The sequence below is a fragment of the Sardina pilchardus genome, chromosome 20 (genome assembly GCF_963854185.1).
Source record: "Sardina pilchardus chromosome 20, fSarPil1.1, whole genome shotgun sequence".
In the NCBI taxonomy this organism is placed as follows: Eukaryota; Metazoa; Chordata; class Actinopteri; order Clupeiformes; family Clupeidae; genus Sardina; species Sardina pilchardus.
The window spans coordinates 6,177,468-6,199,138 of NC_085013.1; the positions used below are offsets into that span (position 1 = coordinate 6,177,468).

Below are 21,671 nucleotides of genomic sequence, written 5' to 3' on the forward strand. Positions count from 1 at the left end.
TTTTGTGCAATTTTTCTCTCGATGGGAACGACGCAAAGAAAAGCCGTGTGCAACAATGTTTGTGTCACTGTGAGACGGAATATGGTAACTTAACACACTGAAGCGGGGCAAAGGCCATTTTGGCCAGATGCTGCTGCTTGATACTGAACATCAGGATCCTGATGAACATGATACTTTAAATGATATGGGGGGGGGGGCAAGTAAAACACAGCGTGGTACAGCGGAGATCGACAAGTCCAACACTGCTCGAGTGTGTTTAAGAGTGTGGGCCTGAAGGTGAGTCCTGATGACTGATCTTTAGGAGGCCTCAGAGATGCTGTGAATAGGGCTCAGCATGCTGCACCAGACAGGGGGGTGTTTGATGCCATCAATAACAGGGCAAACACAGCTGCCTGGTTTGTAAGGAGTGGGGGTCTACAGGTCTGAAGCGCACACACACACACACACACACACACACACGCAAAGACACACAATATAAACACACACTTGCTGAACACACACACACACACACAAGACACACACATACAAACAAAGATGTGTGTTACTAAGCGAAGCAAGGTGACAAAGCCACAGTGACACCTGTGAGATGAGCGAGCATGCATACACATACACACACACACACACGAACCTGGCATGAAAACAGCTTAACTCGAGAGACCTGATATCTCCTCTCGCCTAGATGACTACGCTACAAGACCTGAGGTGCCCGCAGAGACACCCCGCCACACACACACACACACACACACACACACACACACACATCAAAAGGCGTCCCCCTTCAGTAGTCCTGTGTGAGGGAGAGGCTGAAGGCTTCATACTCGGGGCTGAATAATTCACTCTGTTCACCCAGTGCAGCTGCCACACCGGTCTGATTCGGCATGAATTTTACATAGCCTGACATTTTAACATCATTCACATCTCTCTCTCTCTCTCTCACACACACACACACCTCTTGCAAATGATCAGAGCACCAAAGGCCATTATAGCTTGGCTATGACAAACTGCAGGAAAAGACACACACACAGGCAAACACAAACCTCACACAAAAATCAACCTGTAGAGTATGAGATTTAGCCTCTGACATTATGTTTTGTATCGCACACACACAGACGCTGCAAGAAATACATTTCCAATATCAAAGTCACAAACATTTACACAAACCATATGCATGTGCATGATTACATACACCTTCTCAAGCACACAATATATATCCAATGAACACTAGTGTCTCCTCCCCACGCACACACAAACACATGTGTGCACGCACACACAGAGACCGTGGCTTTGTCTCTCAAGGATAGAGATGAAAATGCCATGGCGCCTGTATGGATACTGACAAAGACCACATACACCCACAGCAGCACAAAAGGGGAGGTGTGTGTGTGTGTGTGTGTGTGTGTGGGGGGGGGGGGCTTTGAGGGCCCATTGAGCGGGGCTGTGACGGAACAGACGGGCCCTATCGCCTTTCATACACACCACACCTCACCTCACCCCGACCCCCGACCTTTCATTGTGTGCGCCAGCGCCCCGTGATCAGGTTAACACCATGTAAAAGAGCAAGCCTTCATGCCTCACACACACGTGCACAAAGGGACCCGCGATATGTGTACCGTGTGCCTGTGTGTGTGTATGTGTGTGTGGAGGGGTGCTATGGTATGTGTGTCATGAGGTTCAGCAAGTTCAAAAACATGCAAGTGTTTACACACTGAAGTGTGTTATGTAAGGGATAACGGCCGACGAGGTGACCGGTTCGATGGAAATAATGGCTAGGTGGAGGTCTAGAACTCCGGCGACGTGCGAAGCACGGAGACGGAGTTACCTCCGCCGTGCCATTATTTCCATCGAACCGGTCGACCTCGAAGGCCGTTATCCCGCTTATCTCCCGTTTGTATTCATAACCTGTATATTTACAACATAGTTTTATTCCACCGTTGCGTCCGTTAACATCGCTAAAACTGTCTTGACTGTGGGACTACTTTCCGCCACATATCAACTTTCTACTTGCAGGACAAAACTGCCGTTACTAGTTCTAAAATGGATGGTTGCTATGGCCAAAGGCCAGTCGTTAGTTCTAAATGGCTGGTTGCTACGGCCAAAAGCCAGTCGTTAGTTCTATCTCTCCCGTTGTCAAGCGGCCATATCCCAGGATTCTGAATAACTTTAACTTTGAAAGATCGCTACTTTTATAGCCTACATGGCATCCAACTAGCTACAATCCACCTCCGTCATATGCTACAATGTTCCTATGGTTCTGCACGTCTGTATTTCAGCTTGGATGCTACGTGACAGTTCATTTAAACTTCGCAACGAGTTTGGCGAATTAATATTCAAGTGTGTTACGGGAACTACTTCAAAGGTAGCAGGTTATACGAAGTTAATGGCCACCCCATCAGCCAATCAGAGAAGAGAATTCCATTGTTGAGGGAGATAAAAGTGTGATAAGGTTCAGCTAGTTCAAAAGCCTGTAAGTACTTACACACATGCTCACAAAATATGTATGTATGTGAACATCTGTGCAATGTTACGCCAGCTTCCATGTACGTGTGTACATCTCCCATGATTAAAGAAAGGTTTTATACAATAGTGTGTGTGTGTGTGCGTGTATGTGTGTGTGTGTGTGTGTGTGTGTGTGTGTGTGTGTGTGTGTGTGCACCTTCGTCTGCCCAACAGGTGAGGGTGTTCATGCAGTTAAATTGACCCACAGCTGACATACAACACACACACGCACGCACACACACACACACACACACACTTCCTCCAGTACACAGGGTGCCCGCAGGTTAGCCAGCAGCCTGTGGAAACTCTGACTGCTGCTCCCCGGGCATTAGCTCACGTATCCATGTGGAGAGAGGAAGGTGCCAAAGCATCAGTTCATGACTTGTGGCGTATGAAAGAGGAGAGCCTCCACCTTGTTGTTTACTCTCGAGTGTTTAGGGGGGTTAATTAGATGCGTCTCATCATATAATGCCCCAGGAGGTGCGATCTCTAGCCTCCTCTTCTGACAAAAGGTCCTTGTGTGTATGACCTTGTGCACATACGCACATGACCTTGTGCGTATAATATGTGAATGAACATATGCTTATGTGTGAGTGTGTGTGAACACACCATGCACATGTATATGCTGTGTGTGTGTTTGCACGTATGCATATATATATATATATATATGAAGAGTTCAGATGCAAAAGCCTCTAAATCCACTTTTTGTCAAAAATGAGATAATGATGGGGAGTGAATGCTCTTCACATATAGTGTAAGTTAATTCAATAATTTAGCTTCAAAACTCACTAAATACCATTCTCTCTTCCATATATATATATGTATGTATGTATGTATGTATGTATGAATGTGCATATGGTGAGTGAGAGAGAGTGTGTGTGTGTACATGCGAATGTATGTATGCATGTATGCATGTATGTATGTCCATATGGTGAGTGAGAGTGTGTGCGTGTGTGTGTGTGTGTGCGTGCGTGCGTGCGTGTGTGTGTGTGTGTGCTCACCTCATTAGATTTAAAGCTCTTCCCCTGCATTCCATGTTTCCAGAAGGCCAGGACACTGTCCTGAAGGCACACTGTAGAAAACACACACATACACACCCAAAGTCATACACACACAACAGCACTCACATAAAACATCCCAATTCACTCACCCACTGCACAGCCGTACAAGGAAACAACCATCTGTATTCAAGATAGACTTTCACACACCCCACATACAAACACTCACCCACGGAGCCGATGCAGAATTCAAAGCTGAGTTCTGACGCAAGCTTCTTGTTGGACTTGAGTTTGCCCTGCAGATTCACTATCTTAAGGTTCTCTGCAGACAAGGAGGGGGAGGTAGAGAAGAGATATAAGGGTGGTGTGAGACCTATACGGCATGGTAGGGTTCAACACTTGGGCCTGGCCTACATGTTATACAGGTGTCACACTTACTGTCGAGACACACGAGCACAGTGTCCCTCTCCAGCTGAGTAACATGGATAGCATCCACCTGATGGCCACCTGTACACACACACACACACACACACACACCAGTGAGTCATCATATCACAGAAATCATGTCAAATGAGAGTGTGTGTGACCATATTTAGTTGTTGTCGAGTTGAATCCAATATTACAGGGATTATTTAATCGTTTCAAGCGAGTGAGTGTGAATGAATGTCCTGATAAAAATGTAACGTGTGTGTGTGTGTGTGTGTGTGTGTGTGTGTGTGTGTGTGTGTGTGTGTCTGTGCGTGAGTCTGACCTGAGCCCATCTCAGTGAACCAGGAGGAGCAGGAGTTGAGGTTGATGGTCTCGAAGCGCACCACTTGGTTGAGCTCACTGCCCTGGCTGATGGCCACGCACACCATGGGGTACTCCTGCTCGGGCACCACCAGCATCTCAAACACCTTCAGCGGGCTCGGCAGCGGGAAGTCAAAGTGCTGTAGGGGGCGACAAAGGAGACCAATGGCCACATTGGAGCAGGAAAGGCTGAGGAGGTGTGTGTGTGTGTGTGTGTGTGTGTGTGTGTGTGTGTGTGTGTGTGTGTGTGTGTGTGTGTGTGTGTGTGTGTGTCATTTGGCAGACACCTACCCAAATCCCCTACAAAATGATATAAAAGATTTCTAAGGACATGTTTGTGGTTTTGCGTCTCTTTGACTGTAAGTGTGTGTGTGTGTGTTTGTATGAGTGTGTTTGAATGTGCATCGCCGCTCACCTTGATAAGCATGAACTTCTGCATAGGCTCGTACCACTGCAGCAGCACAATCCCAGACTGCAGCGCTCCGCACAGATACTTGTGCCCCGTGTACGGGTTCCTCACTGCCAGAGGGAGAGAGAGAGGGACGGAACATTGTTGAGCGAGACGGTCAGAGGTGGAGAGCAGGAGGAGCAGGACGAGAAGAGGTGACGTTGAAAAGAAAATGAAGAGAAAATGGCGCCAACACTTCACATCAAGACATTTCAGGTGCCTCTCATTTGGCTTTTATACGTCCTCCCTCACTCCTCACTGATGTACATAAAGAATGATGGGGCGGCAACAATGGGATAGTCTATCCCTTCTTCTATCTTTCTTTATGTAGATCAGTGGCGATCGAGGCCCGAGGAGGTAGGGAGGATGTATAAACGCTTAATGAGATGCACCCTTCATTTCAACATGCCAACGTCACCCTCTTCTGGTCCTATGGTTGGGTCACCGTTACAGGTCAAACGAGAGGTAAATAGAAATGACATAAACACAAATTTGTGCGCTCACCGATGCAGCACTTGTGGCAACCTTTGGTGTCGGGGATCTTAGTGGTGAGGGCAAACCGTCTGTGGACACACAACAGAGGTCAAGAGGTCAAGAGGTCAGTCTAAGGGTAAAGGCCACTGTAACACTAATCCAAGCCACATGTTGAGAGGGTTACTTATCACCAACGTAATCACTCTCTCTCACACACACACACACACACACACAGACACACACACACACACATACACACACACACCTGGGTAGGATTCTGTCAGGAAAGCGATGTGTCTGGAACTGAGCAGCCAGGCTTCCTGGCTTCCGCAGCTGCTCAAACAGACCAATCAAATTGTGGGAGTAGAGCTGGAAGGACGTCTTCCCTGAGAGGGGAGGGAGAGAGAGCGGCATGAGTATGGAGGTGACGTGGCCAGACAGCTCCACACCAAAAACAGAAGATAGAAGGTTAGGAGGTCAGACTGGTGAAATGTGGTGATTAGGGTGTTCGTTACAACAGCACATGTGGGATGTGTTTAAACTTGATCCTTAAAACCAATCCCTAAAAGATGCCAGTATTTCGTTAGAAACCAACAAGCAGCTAAACCAGCTAATCTCTGGTGTGCGGACATTCTCTTTTCTGTTTTACAATCCCTAAAAGATGTAATTACAGCCCCAACTGTTTCTTAACAGACTCAAGTGACTACCCTCCTCTCACATGCATTACGGTCAGGAGCACATTTAGATGGCTACTGACGTTACGACAGCATGAGGTGTTAAGCTTGTGGTGATGAATACCCATCACAAGCAGCTGCTGCTGCTTCTAGATTGTTCTTTTACGATTAGCAGTGTGTGATGGTGAGATTAGAAGGATGGAAAGCCACAGGGATGCGCAAAGGGGAGCCCAACGCTAAGCAACACCACTAGCACACAGAACATGGCTGGACCTGTAGGGAACAGAGCTCATGTTTAGCAGCGCGACTTTACCTTCTGATGACGACAGACAAGAAGCCAGCAAGATGAATATGGAAGATGGAGAAGACAAGGGGGCAGAGAGAGAGAGAGAGAGAAAACAAAAGGGGCATTAGAGTGCAAGATGTAGCAGGATGTAATGTATGCAAAAGAGCTGAATCCCATAGCCATGAAATAAGCACCACAAGCACATTATCACAGCAGGGTTGGAGTACCCCTGGTGGACATTTTGATAATTACACTCCCTGGTTAGCATGACTGTACAAAGACGGGACATTATAGACATTATAGTGACCATATACAGATAAAACACATATGGATAACATGTTCTCTTGATGCTTTCTGAACACTCTGACACAGTAGCACAAAACAGCATATGACCTCTACAACTGGGCTGGCTTATAATCAATCATCATCAAGCTGTCACTAATTACACTGAGCAGGCAAGCGTTTTAACTCAATTGGGCAGCGAGCGAGCAACAGAAATGTCAATCGACATCAGTTTTCAGTGTAGTGTCAGATGCTCCTATTTTTAACAACAGACCTCATGGGTTCCAACACAAGTGCAATGATTTCACTCTAGAAGAATTTTAATGTCATCCTTTAGCACTGGCCCACCACTATCTCTCCACACACGCCTTTTGAATGGAAGCTTTGTGCCGTTCTAAGCAGCCAATCAAGCATGAGCATCGGGTGCTCCTGAAGACCACAAATCTTGTTCATACTGTACACTTTATACATAGAAGCACACAACACACACACATCTACAGTTTCACACACATGTACACAGTTTCCTCAGCATCTCCACACTCATGTACTGTATAAGTGAATGTTGTGGCTATATTTGTTGGTAGAGCATCTGTTGATGTGCACACTTATCGATATCTCGAAGGGGGCAGCAGTGTGGTGTTTATGTAAACGGTGTCTTGGGTGTCACCAAGATCTGACTCATCTCACAACAGTAACCATGCGTGATCAATGAGCAGGGCCGTAAAGCACAGACGACTAATGGCTTTCACACATGCTTATGGCCTGCAGATAGCTGCACTTACAAAGAAAACGCAGACAGACAATCCGCTCGGCGAGCAACATGTGTGCTCAGGAGAAGCTGATAACACAGAGTGTGCTATAAAAACGCACATCAGGGCCTGCATGCCTGTCTGTCCCAGTCACCGTGCATCTGGCTTCAGTTCATTGTGTGCTGCCTCAGTATACAATCTATTTGGTTTTAGGAGCAACATTATGCTTTTTTTTTTTTAAGAACACAAGATATCACTCATACCAACACTAGCACATACATTTGTGTACTTAACAATCCAAAGTAATGACATGAGTACTTAACACGGAGGCATTTTGACCATAAAAACAACACTTAAAAGTTAAAGGTTTGATTTTCACATCAGATATGCAAGATGAGGCATGTCTGATAGGGCCATATAAAATGCCAGTCATAAAATCCTGCGACCAGCTGTTTCCGGTAGGCAAATCTGATAGGGCAGCATAAAATAACTCCTGACTGCAACCTTGTGTTTATAGTAATGCTGCAATAAAGTGGCATCTGTGCGAGCTAGCAGAGAATTTGTATAATGAGTACGAGTATGCGGGCACCGCAGAGTCCATATTCCCAAAAGTGACATCTGTATTAATGCCACCCCAGTGTCTCTTATTTCCTTTTTGCCTGACCTCTTGTTGATCTGGCACGAAGGTTCATAAACAGTATTTTTGAGACGTCGTTTCTCCACATTAAGGATGTACCGTATGCTATTGTGTCTTTATGTTACGTCTGTCTGCGTTTGCGTCCATCACTTTTGTCCACTCACCAGACAGGGACATCAGGTTGTTGTTGATGATGTAGAGCCAGGTGCACCTCCTGGGGAAGAGCTGAAACAGCAAACACACAGGAGAGAGTTAAGCTCCTGCAGACACACACACACACACACACACACACACACGCTTCAGCTGGACTAACATGCATTGAGCCTGAATGCTTCAACACACACAAACACACACACACACACACACACACACACACACACACACACACACACACACACTACCTGCTCCATAGTAGCTTCATGCAGTTCATTTAGGTTAAGCGTGTAGATGCCGTCCTCTGTACCGAAGATCAAATACTGGTCTATGGACACAAAATAGATATTTAAGTTCAACAAACACCCAAGATTATGTTTTAAGGCAGAATGACTCAATTTCACAGTTTTCTACCTTTTGTATCAGGATGAATCCATGATGTGGCACAGTTGATTTTTAGAGGACAGCCATCAAATACTTTAGAGAAGCATGCTCCCATCTGAAGAAGACACACAGACAGACACACACAGGTTTAGCGGAAGCAGATGAAAGCTGGAAATAGACTGCTACTGTAAAACTATGTAAATGATGGCATCAGCCATCAAGAAAGAGTGAAGATATCGGGCAGATACGCACCAGGACTTTAGGCGTGGGTGGAAGGCCATTGATAGCTGGTTTCTGCTGAGAATGGAAACACAGTCAGTATAATACACTCATCGGGAGTAGAGAAAACACACAACACACACACACACACACACACACACACACACACACACACACACACACAGAGAATAAGCCCCATTGTGTACTCTATACAACTCCCACAATAACTTTGCAATAAACCCTACTGTGCTCACACACCACAGTGCAATAAATCCTAGCAGTGGAGAACAGCACTGCACACCATACCATAGCACACACCCTTAGAAAGACACACACACACACACACACACACACACACACACACACACACACACACACACGCTGTGCGTTACCATAGATTCCTCTTTGTGTCTTTATGGTGCGGCGAAACGAAAGCTCTGTGCTTTTGTGTTTGTTTGTGTATGTGTGCGTGTGTGTATGTGTGTGTGAACAAGTGGATGTTTGTGAGTGCGTGTGTGTGATACTCACTGGATACTCCTTCCTTTCTTTCCTCTGTGGCCGATTGGGGGGAGGCTTTGGGCTGTCACCATTTACACTGTTGTCCGAGTCCTCATCTGGAATGGCAAAATAGAGGAAGAGTGAGATGAGAGAGACCGAGAGAGAGAGAGAGAGAGAGAGAGAGAGAGAGAGGAAGAGAGGGAGACAGACAGAACAACAAAGGAGAAACATATTTACATAAAAATACTCTAACTTTTGTTGTGCTGAGCAAAGATGCAAGAGGCAAGATGCAAAGCAGTTGGCCTTTCTTACCTCTGCTTTTAACGGGAGGAAGGGCTTTGATCAGAGAGGAAGAGAGGAAGGAAGGTACGTGTCCATTAAAGGAAAGAAGGCAGAACAGTGAAAGGATCAAAATGTGAAGAGCTCTTAGAGATAAACATTATATGATCACAAGACAAGAGTTAGATCCAAGTGGAAAGACAGAAGACCTCAAAGAAGAAATGAGAAAAGTGAAGCTTTCAGCTTGCAGTGCATGTCCGTGATATTGTTATTGTTATGTATGTTATGAAGATATGAGAGAAGACGTGAAGAAAGTTTATAGATAGATGGAAATATAGCATCTCTCTCTGTGTGTGTGTGTGTGTGTGTATACCATAACCAGGAGTGTGAGAGTAAGAATAAAGTTGAGATTACAGGAAAGCAGTGTGGGTGTATGTGTGTATGTAAGGCAGAGGCAAGTGAGTGGGATTCAGAAGACACTTCTCCAAACAATTGGTATCAGACCCTACTGAGAGGCAATGTTAACAACTGCACTACAAAGCCCCATACTCCCCCATACGTGTGTGTGTGTGTGTGTGTGTGTGTGTGTGTGTGTGTGTGTGTGTGCATGCATACCCTGCTCTAAGGTGTGTGCCAGCAGGCCAGGGCTGCTGACTGAGGCCGAGAGGTGGTCCGGAGGGCAGTGCTCTGATTGGCTGCCTCGCTCCGGGGTGCTCTGGCGGCGAGGGCCGGAGGAGGATCCGTTGTCGGGGTTGGGGAAGCGCCGCACCGTCAGACAGCCGTCACTCAGCCCCAGCTCATCAGATGAACTGTTCAAGCGCGGCTAAAGTAACACACACACACACACACACACACACACGGATATTTAGACTCTTTATTCCTTATCCTTTGTATAGCTTCTTTGGCAAAACAAGTGCCTTATATCATGCCAATACAACTCAAATTTGAATTTGATGGATGAAAGCTGAACGAGGGGAAAAATGAGACCTGGGGAGAAAAATCGCAAAGTGGCACCCAGAGGACAGGACAGACACAGAGATTTAATGAGGTGCTCATACAAGCTCTCTCACCTAAACAGTCAAGTGCGGACACCCACACACACACACACACACACAGGCTTACCTTTGGTGGCAGTGGAGGGGGTCCTTGCTTAAGTGTGTTGCTGCTGGAAGAGAAACAGAGTTTGAGTACAGAGGGTACGAATGGAGGGTATGAATGAGTCACCTGATTCACCCGACAAAGCACCTCAGAATGGTATGCAGTCAGGCGCTTGAGTGATTTTACGACTTGTTCAGGATTCTAGAGAACAGTTGTGTGTGTGTGTGTGTTTAACCCTATGAGCCCGACGGACGCAAAGTGCATCAAAAAACACACCCATTCTTCTCTGTTACATTGCTCCGTGATTATTAGTCGCAGCGAGATATATTGCACGAAAGAGCAGAAGTATGGCTTTCCAACAAGACTAGACACTTGTCTGTACGATCAAGTATGACAATTAAAAAAAATCATGAAGTTAAATCAGAGTATATCATATTTACAGTCTATATTGCTCTGTGTTCACCCACGCACCCATTATTCTCTCTAGAACTTACTCGCAAACCCGGCATTGCACAGACATGCCACACATATCAAATGAAAGAGGAGAAACAGAGCTTTCCATTGATACCAAATACATCGATCCCTTTGTGTTATAAAAACAGACGAAGTGCCAAACAAAAAATAATGTCATATAGCTTAGGCTACCATTACTCTCTTGATTTACGCGTGAACCCGCGATCAGAGAGATATGACACGCATGTCCGATGAAAAAGGAGAGATAGAGCTATCCACAGATACCAAATACAACCTTCTAGGTCATAAAACAGACGAAGTGACAACAAAATAATAACTTAATTTAGCTCCACTTACCCCATGTTTTTGTGTGGCATAATAGCCTATGTTCATAATCCAACATTATCATGTGTTTCTCTATGGCAAGACACTTTCAGAATACGGTTTTGAGATCCTAGCAAACTCTCTGTATGGTATCCAATTCAAGACTCATATTGCATCCAAATTTGTTTGACAAATAAAACACTTTTTTGCCTTTACTTTGTTCATTGCAATACAGTAAAAAAACATTATAGAGCATCATCATGTGTGCATGTCATGTGTGCTACCACGCAAACAAGTCAGGTCAAATCAGCTCGTGTCACAAATATGGAGCGCAAAAAGTGTCAAAAAGTCATTTTTCATCACTAAATAAAAATTGCCATTTATTTCTGGAAGGCACACACCACATATTTCTGTAAATCGCTCAGCCCCAAAGTATCCCTCCACCTCAAATGTAAGAATTTGTATAGTATGCTTTTTGAATTTGTATTATTTAAAAATCTAAATCAAATCAATGCAAGTATTTATACATGATGTTGTGGCAGATCTGGGTAGCCTAGACTGTGCTGAAATAAAAAAAACAATATGTAGCATGTGTGAATGGCACTTACAATTACTAGGATAAATGCTTCTAACTAGAGGTAGTGAAAATGCCCTTAAAACAGCCTAGGGCTCATAGGGTTAAGATAAGACACTCACAGCTCCACATCCTCGAAGGCATCCTCCAGGTGAGTGATGTGACCGCTGTAAAAACACACCCACATAGGTCAGGGATAGGGAGAATAATCTAAATCATGTATGTCTATGGAATGTGATGAGACGACAGGAGTCACCCATCTAGTGTAGGATGAGGTGAGTGGCACTCCATACACCATGAGAGGTGAGGCTGTGTGTATAAGCAATAAGCATAGGCCTGTATGTACATACAGTACATATAAATGTGCTCATGAGTATATAGGAAGCCTATTTGTTTACGTGAGAGCATGTTGTGTTCTGTGTGAGCATACACAATGCATATGCGGAAGTATGCTTGTGGTCTCAGTGTCTTGACGGAGTCAAATCCCTTGTTTGTTTACGCAAACCTGGCCAATAAAGCTGATTCTGATTTTTATCGCTAGATTGTCTATGGAAAATGGAAGAAATGTATGATGCCTGAGGCAGGTGACACACACAACACAAGCACACACACACACACACACACACACACACGCGCACACACGCGAAACACACACAACACACACACACACACACACACACACAACACAGTCACACACACACACACACACACACACACAACACACAGTGTGAACTTTAAACACCAATATCCAGAGAGCTTCAGAATGTAGAGAATACCACATCTGCCCTGCGGTGGAACCCGTATGTGTGTCGGTGTGCAAAAGGCTTTGGAGGCCAAACCACAGAACAACTAGACTTTACCACAACGCCACACGGGGAACTCTGGGAAGCCAAGGAATGGGCGAGACAGCCTCCAAGCGATATGAAAGGCCAAGGGGTCATGGAATTCACACAGAGGTCAAAGGTGAGGGGGTTATAAAAAGGTGCATGACTCACGCCTGTCAGAATAACCCAGCGGAGGGGCTGTCTGACAGGTTCTTGCCCCTGAGGGGAAGCAACATTAAAATCCCAGGCTCCCCTCTCTGCTCCAATCACGCTAGGTGCAGCTGAATTAGCAGTCCCTACAAAGGATCTCTGTGTGTGCTACTGCTACCACTGGAACTGGTGCCACCGAAGCGGTACAGGCCTGTAGGTCTACGGGAGGCTGCCGATCTCTAGTGCGGCGCACAGTGATGAGGTATGGAGTGGCAATGGGAAGGGGAGCAAGTTGTCATGGTAATGAGCACAAGTACACAGGCTGTAGCATAGTCACTGCAACCTCACACACACACACACACACACACACAATCTATGATGGCCTAGTCCAAGAAGCCACAAACACTCTCACTCGGACACACGGCTAATTTTACCGTATGAACAACTCCTCCTCTACGCTTTTGAGAAGGCTCCTTGAGAGGACAACAGGCCAGTGCAACAACGCAGAGAACAAGAGGTAGAGGGAAAAGACAGAAAACAGAAAAATAAAGACAAAAACATACAATCATAGAAACAGAAAATAATCTAGTTTAGCCTTTATATACAACCCCCCCACCCCCCACCCCACGTCTTTCCTCAGAGGCTACTAGATGCTAGATACTAGATACTAGATACACTTGATTCTGAAGCAAAGTTGTTGTGGATTAGCACAAATGGTCAGTGAATTTTTTCTTCTTTTTATTTAATAACAGAGAACAAGGATTGTATACGAACAGAACACAGAGAGGACTGTGAGGAGAACTGTGCAGAGTTAACAGCAAGTTCACTGGATCGAGGAGTGCCCTGATAATATCTGATTCAATTGTGAACACAGACACCAGTCACACTATTTACCCGCAGAACACAGCAGACTGCAGTAAGGGGCTGATTAAAGCCCAACTTAAAAGCTATAAAAAGCTTGTGTGAAAAGAGGAGTGTGCGCGCGTGTGTGTGTTTCCCAGAAGTCTGCCTCCCCTGTTGTGCTCTACAGACAAGGGGAAGCCAGTTGTTTCAGGTGTAACCATAACAACAGTTTCCATAGCTCACCTAGTGGTGATGCTGCCCTCAGCGAACGGACTCCACGGGGAGGGGAAGTCGTTGTCCCGGTTGACATCCTGCAGGGAGACAAAAATACACTCATGAGCACTTGCAATCGCTTACTTTCTCTCTCTGTCTCTCTCACACACACATACACACACAAAAAAACACACAGAGGAATACAGACACACAAGGTGGATGCACGCACACACACGCACGTCCACATGATCCTCTAACCCAGCACACACACACTCATGCAGGTCATCACCCATTGTGGCTTTATCATTATTACCATCTCTGTGTGGGCTTCCGTCTCCTTCCGTAGCGGCGGCTCAAACTGCACTTTGTCGACTGAAAGAAACAGAAGATAAAAAAAAACAGTAAGACTCCCTGACTCCAAGTCTCTCTGACTGCGTTTACATGCACTTTAGTATCCCGGTTATGATCGGGATTTTAGAGTATCCCGGTTTTGTTTTTGAACATGTAAAGATCATATCTCGATTTCAGAACACCCGATAAGCCCTTATCCCGGTAACGAGTATCCCAGTTATGCTAGGGGCCGTACTCCCGAGAGAAACCTGGATACTGTTCCATATACTTATAACTTATACACATAACTTATTCCGGTTTCTCAGGCAAAACATGTGATTGCATTAGAAACCGGGATACGGTGCTAATAGAACTTTATTGTTGGTAACCGGAATACTATTATTCATCATGTAAACAGGGATATTAATAACCGGGTAAGCACCATATCCTGAATATGATCAAAATCGGGATAAGCCTCATAACCGGGATACTAAAGTGCATGTAAACACAGTCTCTGCTGCAGGCCTGCCAGTCCCCATCAGGACCAGTTAAATCCATAAAACTGATCCTGGAACAGAGGTGCTAGCTATAGTGAATTTAGTAAGGGTGTTAACAGTGCCTCTGCAATGATACACACATGCTACTACTTGAGCTGACACAACCGATAAGACACCATTCGGAATGTTAGCACAAATGTACACACAAATATTCACACAACATTGGTTAAGCGTTTAAAACATAATCATAACCCACAAACACTTTGAAACTTTAAAATGCCGTAAGGGGTGTTTAGCAGCTCTTGCTAACCACTACCAACATAGGAGTGCATCCCTTGCCTAATACATGTGCTTGACACAGAGCAGCACAAATTCCCACTGAACTGAAACATCAGTCAAAACAAAACGTATGTAAGATCATAGCATTTAAAAGAGTTAATTGGCCGACAACAGACACAGGAGCATTAACCAAGACTTGAGACCGTTGCACTGTGAGGACACAGGGGGGCAGCAGAGTACAGTTCAGCACAGCTCTGCCTTCCCCTTGTCTGCTGCTGCTGCTTGGCCATGACGTGCAACCATCCCCTCAGGCACCTCAGCTAAAGTTTTTTTTTGTTTTGGTTTTTTTGTCAGCACCCAAGTAACAAGATTAGTAATTTAGAGCCCCAGGGTTCACAATTGAGCTATGAATTCAGAATAGCACTAGAATGTATTTAAAAGGACTGCAGTATGTGTGTGTGTGTGTGTGTGTGTGCAGTGCACAGGTTTCTCTTCACCTTTCCAGGAACAGAGCGGACACATGCATGAAAAACATGCTGACCCGGTGGTGAATCCTCAGTTGTTTCTGAGAACTAAGGCTATTTTGTGTGTGTGCCTGTGTGAGCCAGTACTCTCACGACATCCTCTGATCATGGATGCAGAATGCAAACAGAAACAGAGATACAAACACACACACACACACACACACTTCAGTGGAAATCGATCCAAAATCCACCAATGACAGCAAACTCTGCACAAGTTCTTCCACATCGCCAAAGATCTATCACTATCCAAGTGCTTTTGATGGACAGCACAAGGAGGAGAAGTTTGAAGTGTGAAGTGACATGATCTGTGTTCTGGCCAAGTAGGACGCAAAGAGGAAACTGATGCCGCTGTGTGTGTTTGAAAGGCCAGGGTAGTGATTCTTGGTCTGAGAGTTCCTGAGGATGTGAAACTAAGTCTCACCTCCTGAGGTGCTTAACTTCACAGTATATCTGGACATGCTCTCACCCATAACAAAAGCAGAAGGTTTCAACCAGAAAAGCAAGCTACATCTGCAACCAGTTGTAACAACATGATGCATAGTACACACACACACAGAGGAAAAAATACGTTCACATGCACATATTTTCTGTATCGTAAACAAGTCAAAATGACTTTTAACTGCATCAGTCTAAACTGTTTGAATGACTGAGAGAAAAGTCATATTTCCAGTAACACATTGTAGCCAAAAGATTAGCACTGTGTTGACGACATAATGTAGGTGACCAGGTTTACAGGAACATATACATCGAACATTTCAATGGAAGTTTCGATTTCCTTCTCCTGGAGTTTCAGAGGAAATTTTCGGTTGATTAAGACGTGTGTGTGTGTGTGTGTGTGTGTGTGAGAGAGAGTGTGTGTGTGTGTGAGAGCATGTATAATGTACATATTTAAGTGCGTGTGTGCGTATGCTGGCAAGCCGTTCTGCGAGGTGAGTAAGGAAGTGAGACATTTCACTGAAGGGGTTGACACGAACACACTGACGGCTCGGACAAGACTGACAAGAGTCAGCGTTCACAGCAGCCAATCCCGATGCGTGCTGGGGAGGGTATAAATGCAGGGGGCAGTCGAGTGCGATCGGTCAGGACTGGGGTCAGAGTCAGCAACAGATCTACAGCACACCAGAGTCCAGTCGGTCAGTTTCACATGCTAATCACAAACGCCCACGCTCACCCTCATGCACATGAGCAGGTACTAAACAGAGCGCTTCAACTCTGAAGCTTCTCACAGTAACAGTGGGCAAGGTGGTGTATATACGTAACTTAATATACAGTACGTGTGGTACAATATACGTAATATACGTAACTTAATATACATGTGGTACATGTAGATTCTGTAGCCGCATGCATAAAATGGAAATCTAGTTATGTGTCTGGGGAACTTTTAGACTCTTGACGCCTTCAGCCAAAAATGTTTGTGAGCAAGACTGACTGCTGACTGACATGCTTTGAGGTCTGCAAGTGTGAATGTGTGTCTTTGTGTGTGTGCGCATGTGCATGTAGGCATCTGTGCATGTGTGTGTACATGCACGTGTGTGTGCATGTGTGTGTGTGCGCGTGTGAGGTTGTGTGTGTGACTAACCTGAGCCCTCACCGTTCTCTGTTCTTTGAGGGCTTTGTCTCCTTCCTGAGTGTGTCCCATTGGCTGCGTCCAATAGGAGGAATAAAACACACCCCATCAGCATGAGAACACTCACACACACACCCGAACACGCGCACACACACACAAACACCTGAGATGCTCTACAAATCCTCACTGCAACATCAACAAAGACACTAGACAAAACACTAATGCTACAGGTCACGCCACAAAACAAACTGACATATATCCAAGACAGGAACAAAGCACAGACATACTGGCAGGGATCACCACTAAAACACACACATGAACACAAACACAAACATGCACAACTCCAACAAATACACATACACACACACACACACACACAGGTAGCAAACACTGCAACTAGCAAACTGCTACCAAACACCAAGAACATAATATTCTTCAGCCACCTACTGCCACAAAAATAGTTAGCCTCATAAGTAACAAAATGGATGGACACACACACACAGTTCTAGGGTCTATAACACACACTACAAAGACGCCTAATCCCTACTCTGACAGATCTCTCATAGCTGATCATTGCCAGGCGCAAATATTGACCAGGATGAAAGGTGTGTGTGCGAGCGAGGAGACGGAAACTAACGCATGAACAGTCAGCGTGTTTTGATGTCAGAAGACTTATGACATCGTCGATACTCGTGCCGATAAGGGAGAGACTGTACCTGGAGTGAGTCACTCAAGTCACATGAAAAAGACACACGCACACACAACACACACACACTCACACCACTTGTGGAACCAGTTCTGGCGTGGTACTCTCCAACCCTCATATCCACTTCAGTGTTTTTGCACACGGGTCTCTCTTGAAAGGGCCACCCTAAGCAAGGCCTCCAACTGCCTTTCTGTCTCCATCAGCATCCACATCCATGAACCATTCCAAGACAACGTAACCCTCTTTCTTTGCCTTTCAGGGTTCAGGCAACACACCTGAAACCTTTACACATTCATACCCACCTACACATTCACACACTCCCTGCTGCATTCTTTACCTGACTACTGTGTAGTGTGGTGTGTGTCTGTGTGTGTGTGCATGAAGTTGTGTGAAGGCTGTGTTTGTCGCTGCATGTGAACGAGCAAACACCTGCAAAGGTGTGTACTGTATTTCTGAGGTGCTGTATTTCTTTGTCGTTCTTTGTAACTTTTCCATCAAAGGGATTTGGCTAGACAATGACCGACCACCAAATCAGCCAATGAGAGCAGAGTGAGGGGTTAGTGGGAGGGTGGAAACACCTGTGTTTGACTGATCAAAGGTGGCTGATTGACAGGAGTGGGGACAACCTGCAGGAGAAATGGGATGACTGACAGCGGGTTTCTCCACTTACAGTTGATCTCCGAGCGAGTCCTCTCTGCTCGAGCGTTCTTATTGGTCGAGCGGATTGTGTGCCTTCCTACAGGGGGGAGCTGAGAGACAGAGAGAGGGAGAGAGAATCGGTTACTGACCTTGTTTGAACAACAGAACAGAAGTGCACTAAAATACCATCTAGCTCATTCGAAAAATGACAAGGTCACGGGGGAGTCTTACTCAATAAGGTAAACAGAGAGACACACAGTGCAAGCAAAGACAGAGCGAGTGAAAGCAGCTATTTATTTCATATGCTGTACACGGAAACCACACACACACACAACCACGCATACAGAACCCCTCAACGCACGCAGACGCAGACAAACACACACACACACACACACACACACACACACACAGTAGGTGAGATGGTGAGATAATAAGAACAGCCCTGAGAACAAAAGCAGTTGAGGTGAGAATGTCAAATTAATAATTTGACCAAAACCACAGGCACCAGGTCAACGTGACAATGCGAACAAAACATCCTGTACTTGTGCAGTTGTGCAGAACAACTCTGGACCTCAGACAGAGAGTCAGGCCCGGGTGTCTAGTATGCACGACTAAAGAGTTCCCCGCACACACAGGCCCTTCAGTGGGACTGTGTTGGACCAGAGAGGAGCCAGCTACAGACAGCCACAGAGTTTACAGTGGAGCCGTTTGTGCTGATGACTGCATGGCCGTGCACGCACACACACACAGAGACAGAACAACACGTACAGATCTCACAACCAGACACGAAGAGAGAGGGATATGAGTGGAGATAGAGAGAGAGAGAGAGAGAAAGAGAGAGAAAGAAATAAACAAAGAGAGAAAGAAAGAGAGAGAGAGAGAGAAAAAAGAAAGAAAGAGAGAGAGAGGGAGGGAGAGGGAGAGAGAGAGAGAGAGAAGCCAAGACTGGTAACAATGCACAATGGACAAGATAAGAAAAGCTTGAGTCGGAGGATTTCCACAACTCATCTGTCACTAATACAAAAAGACGACTCACAAAGACATAAGAGCATGAAAACAAAAACACACACACACACACACACACACACACACTTGGGATTTGTGGCTAGGATGTGGAAGCTGATTGCTGGATGGCATCCATCAGAGATTGTGAATCATTTGTTTGGACTGAGCCCTTAACTGTCTTTGCCCATATAGAGTAGCATCACGGGGTCAGTGGAGCAGAGACTTGCATGTAGGTCACGTTTTGCGAGGCTAAGTGGGGTTGATGCTAGCTCACAGAAGTGCGGATGGGATAACGGAAATGTACAAGACAGTGGGAAGGGGAAATGATGCACGCCAACAGCGCAGATTCAAGCAAGCGAGGCAAAACGCTTTCTTCGCTCTCTGTGGGCGTGTCGCGTTGTGTGGAGGCGATGTGACGGACGGAAATTGAAAGCTAGTTAGCTAACTAGCCAGCTGGTCAGCTATCCTGTTACTTGTCTTTACATCAGAACTGGACCTCCATCAAAGTAAGCTTCTGATTAAATGCATAACGTAGCCGAAACAGCAGCAACCCGTTACAAATCCCTCAAAGTTCATAATCTTAATCAAACGAATTAACTGATCAGTCCTGCACCTGCCCCAACTGTCAAAGGCGACAAACCATCTGATTGGCAGTCGCACACGAAATTCACTGCTCATTTGTATGATATTCAGCATTCCCATATTTTCTTCGCCAGCTTCGCCAAACTTGCTGTTCTGCGTCACCATCGCTTGTGTCCAACAGAAAATGAGCGGAACAAAAGAACTTTGCTTCGCTCTCATGCATCTGCACCATTAAGCAGCCTCTACAAAGGGAAGCAAATCACACACCCAAACACCTACTTTGATGCATGCATTCATGTCCACACACACGCACAGACAGACAGACAGACAGCTGAATATGGAGAAATCTGTCTACAAGATAGCCGTTGTAGAAAAATGGGTCTGTTACTATGAATAGCTTGGCATTGATCATTAAACCAGGAGAATCATCAACAGTCGTCATAAACTGGAATGGAGAAGAGCTAAAGCAGAGTGAGGACTGGCAGGTGTGGACTATTTCTACAGAAAGGAGAACAGGGGAAAGCTACCAGAGTCACTTTCAACTCACAGTGCAACTGAACAGGTAGTGATACAACAGACGGAATTTGATTAAACTAGGTCTGAGTAGGGATTGTGTGTGTGTGTGTGCGTGTGTGTCTTTACCTCCAGGTCATCATCTTCTGGCTCGCAGTACTGGGGATGGCTGTCAGGGTTGTTCACCTTATCCAGCAGCTCCACTGCCAGGTTCCGTGACAGACCTATCTGTGCTACAAACATGTGCTGCAAACACGCAAACACACACACACACACACACACACACACACACACACACAGGTGTGAAGTTATGACATTTGGGGGTTACATTGCCAGTATTTCTTGTTTGCTGTGATTAACAAGAGTGTGTGAGTGCATTTGTAAATACACACTTACTGAGAGTAACTTTTCTGCTGTTGGCCTTTTCTTAGGATTCTTTGTGAGCGACACTTTCACAAAGTTTTGGAAGGTGTTTGACCTAAAGAGGAGGGTCTCAATTTATTTATTGTTCAAGTGAAAGAAGGCATAGAGTGTGTGTGTGTGTGTGTGTGTGTGTGTGTGTGTGTGTGCAGTGTAATGAGACCCTTTCTGTGTGATGTGGGATAAGAAAGGAAGGAACTCTGCCTTGCTGGCAACGGACCACATTTACAGTAATCTCTCTGTGTGTGTGTGTGGGTGTGTGTGTCGGTGTGTGTATGCAATGCATGCATTGGGCCAGAATGAATGAATGAATATGTATACATGCAGGCAGTTATTTTCTTTTATAGATATCAATGTGTCAAGATTTCTGTGTGTGTGTGTGACTGTGTGTGTGACTGTGTGTGTGTGTGTGTGTGTGTGTGGATAACTTTGTAATGAAACTTTTATTGAAATACATTTGAGATTGTACATCAGCTTTTAAAGGTCTGTGTTAGAGTCTCTGTGTGTGTGTGTGTGTGTGTGTGTGTGTGTGTGTGTGTGTGTGTGTGCGTGTGCGTGTGTGTGAGTTTCCTGAGTTTTTTCAGCAGTGGGCATTGTTCAGCACCTGCACTCCTCATATTCCACAAGCCTATTAGGGCTAATGCATAGCAGACTCACCACTTGGTCTTGTCTTTTAACTTCGGAGGCTGGAAACTGCTCTTCGACATTAAGAACAAGGCCCTGAGAAAACACATCACAGAGAAGACACACACATCAGTTCTCTG

The 21,671-nt window shown here is 45.5% G+C and overlaps 1 protein-coding gene across 13 annotated transcripts in view; it reads right to left on the reverse strand.

The window, feature by feature from the left end:
- map4k5 (mitogen-activated protein kinase kinase kinase kinase 5) overlaps positions 1–21,671 on the reverse strand; it is a 52,100-nt gene that overhangs the window by 3,234 nt on the left and 27,195 nt on the right. Inside the window, exons 11-34 of one of the 13 annotated variants that reach the window (XM_062522068.1) lie at positions 21,565–21,627; positions 20,884–20,965; positions 20,617–20,733; positions 18,419–18,497; positions 17,055–17,117; positions 14,159–14,217; positions 13,876–13,943; positions 13,224–13,262; positions 11,938–11,982; positions 10,489–10,528; positions 9,982–10,189; positions 9,400–9,423; positions 9,118–9,203; positions 8,623–8,667; positions 8,401–8,485; positions 8,235–8,314; positions 7,998–8,058; positions 5,471–5,591; positions 5,236–5,294; positions 4,699–4,802; positions 4,246–4,423; positions 3,933–4,001; positions 3,724–3,816; positions 3,498–3,568 (exon numbers count right to left, since the gene is read on the reverse strand). In XM_062522068.1, coding sequence (XP_062378052.1) covers positions 3,498–3,568; positions 3,724–3,816; positions 3,933–4,001; positions 4,246–4,423; positions 4,699–4,802; positions 5,236–5,294; positions 5,471–5,591; positions 7,998–8,058; positions 8,235–8,314; positions 8,401–8,485; positions 8,623–8,667; positions 9,118–9,203; positions 9,400–9,423; positions 9,982–10,189; positions 10,489–10,528; positions 11,938–11,982; positions 13,224–13,262; positions 13,876–13,943; positions 14,159–14,217; positions 17,055–17,117; positions 18,419–18,497; positions 20,617–20,733; positions 20,884–20,965; positions 21,565–21,627 — 1,939 coding nt within the window. Of the gene's footprint in view, positions 1–3,497; positions 3,569–3,723; positions 3,817–3,932; positions 4,002–4,245; positions 4,424–4,698; positions 4,803–5,235; positions 5,295–5,470; positions 5,592–7,997; positions 8,059–8,234; positions 8,315–8,400; positions 8,486–8,622; positions 8,668–9,117; positions 9,204–9,399; positions 9,424–9,981; positions 10,190–10,488; positions 10,532–11,937; positions 11,983–13,223; positions 13,263–13,875; positions 13,944–14,158; positions 14,218–17,054; positions 17,118–18,418; positions 18,498–20,616; positions 20,734–20,883; positions 20,966–21,564; positions 21,628–21,671 lie in introns of all 13 variants that reach the window. The other 12 variants (XM_062522067.1, XM_062522066.1, XM_062522073.1 and 9 more) reach the window with 12 other exon arrangements.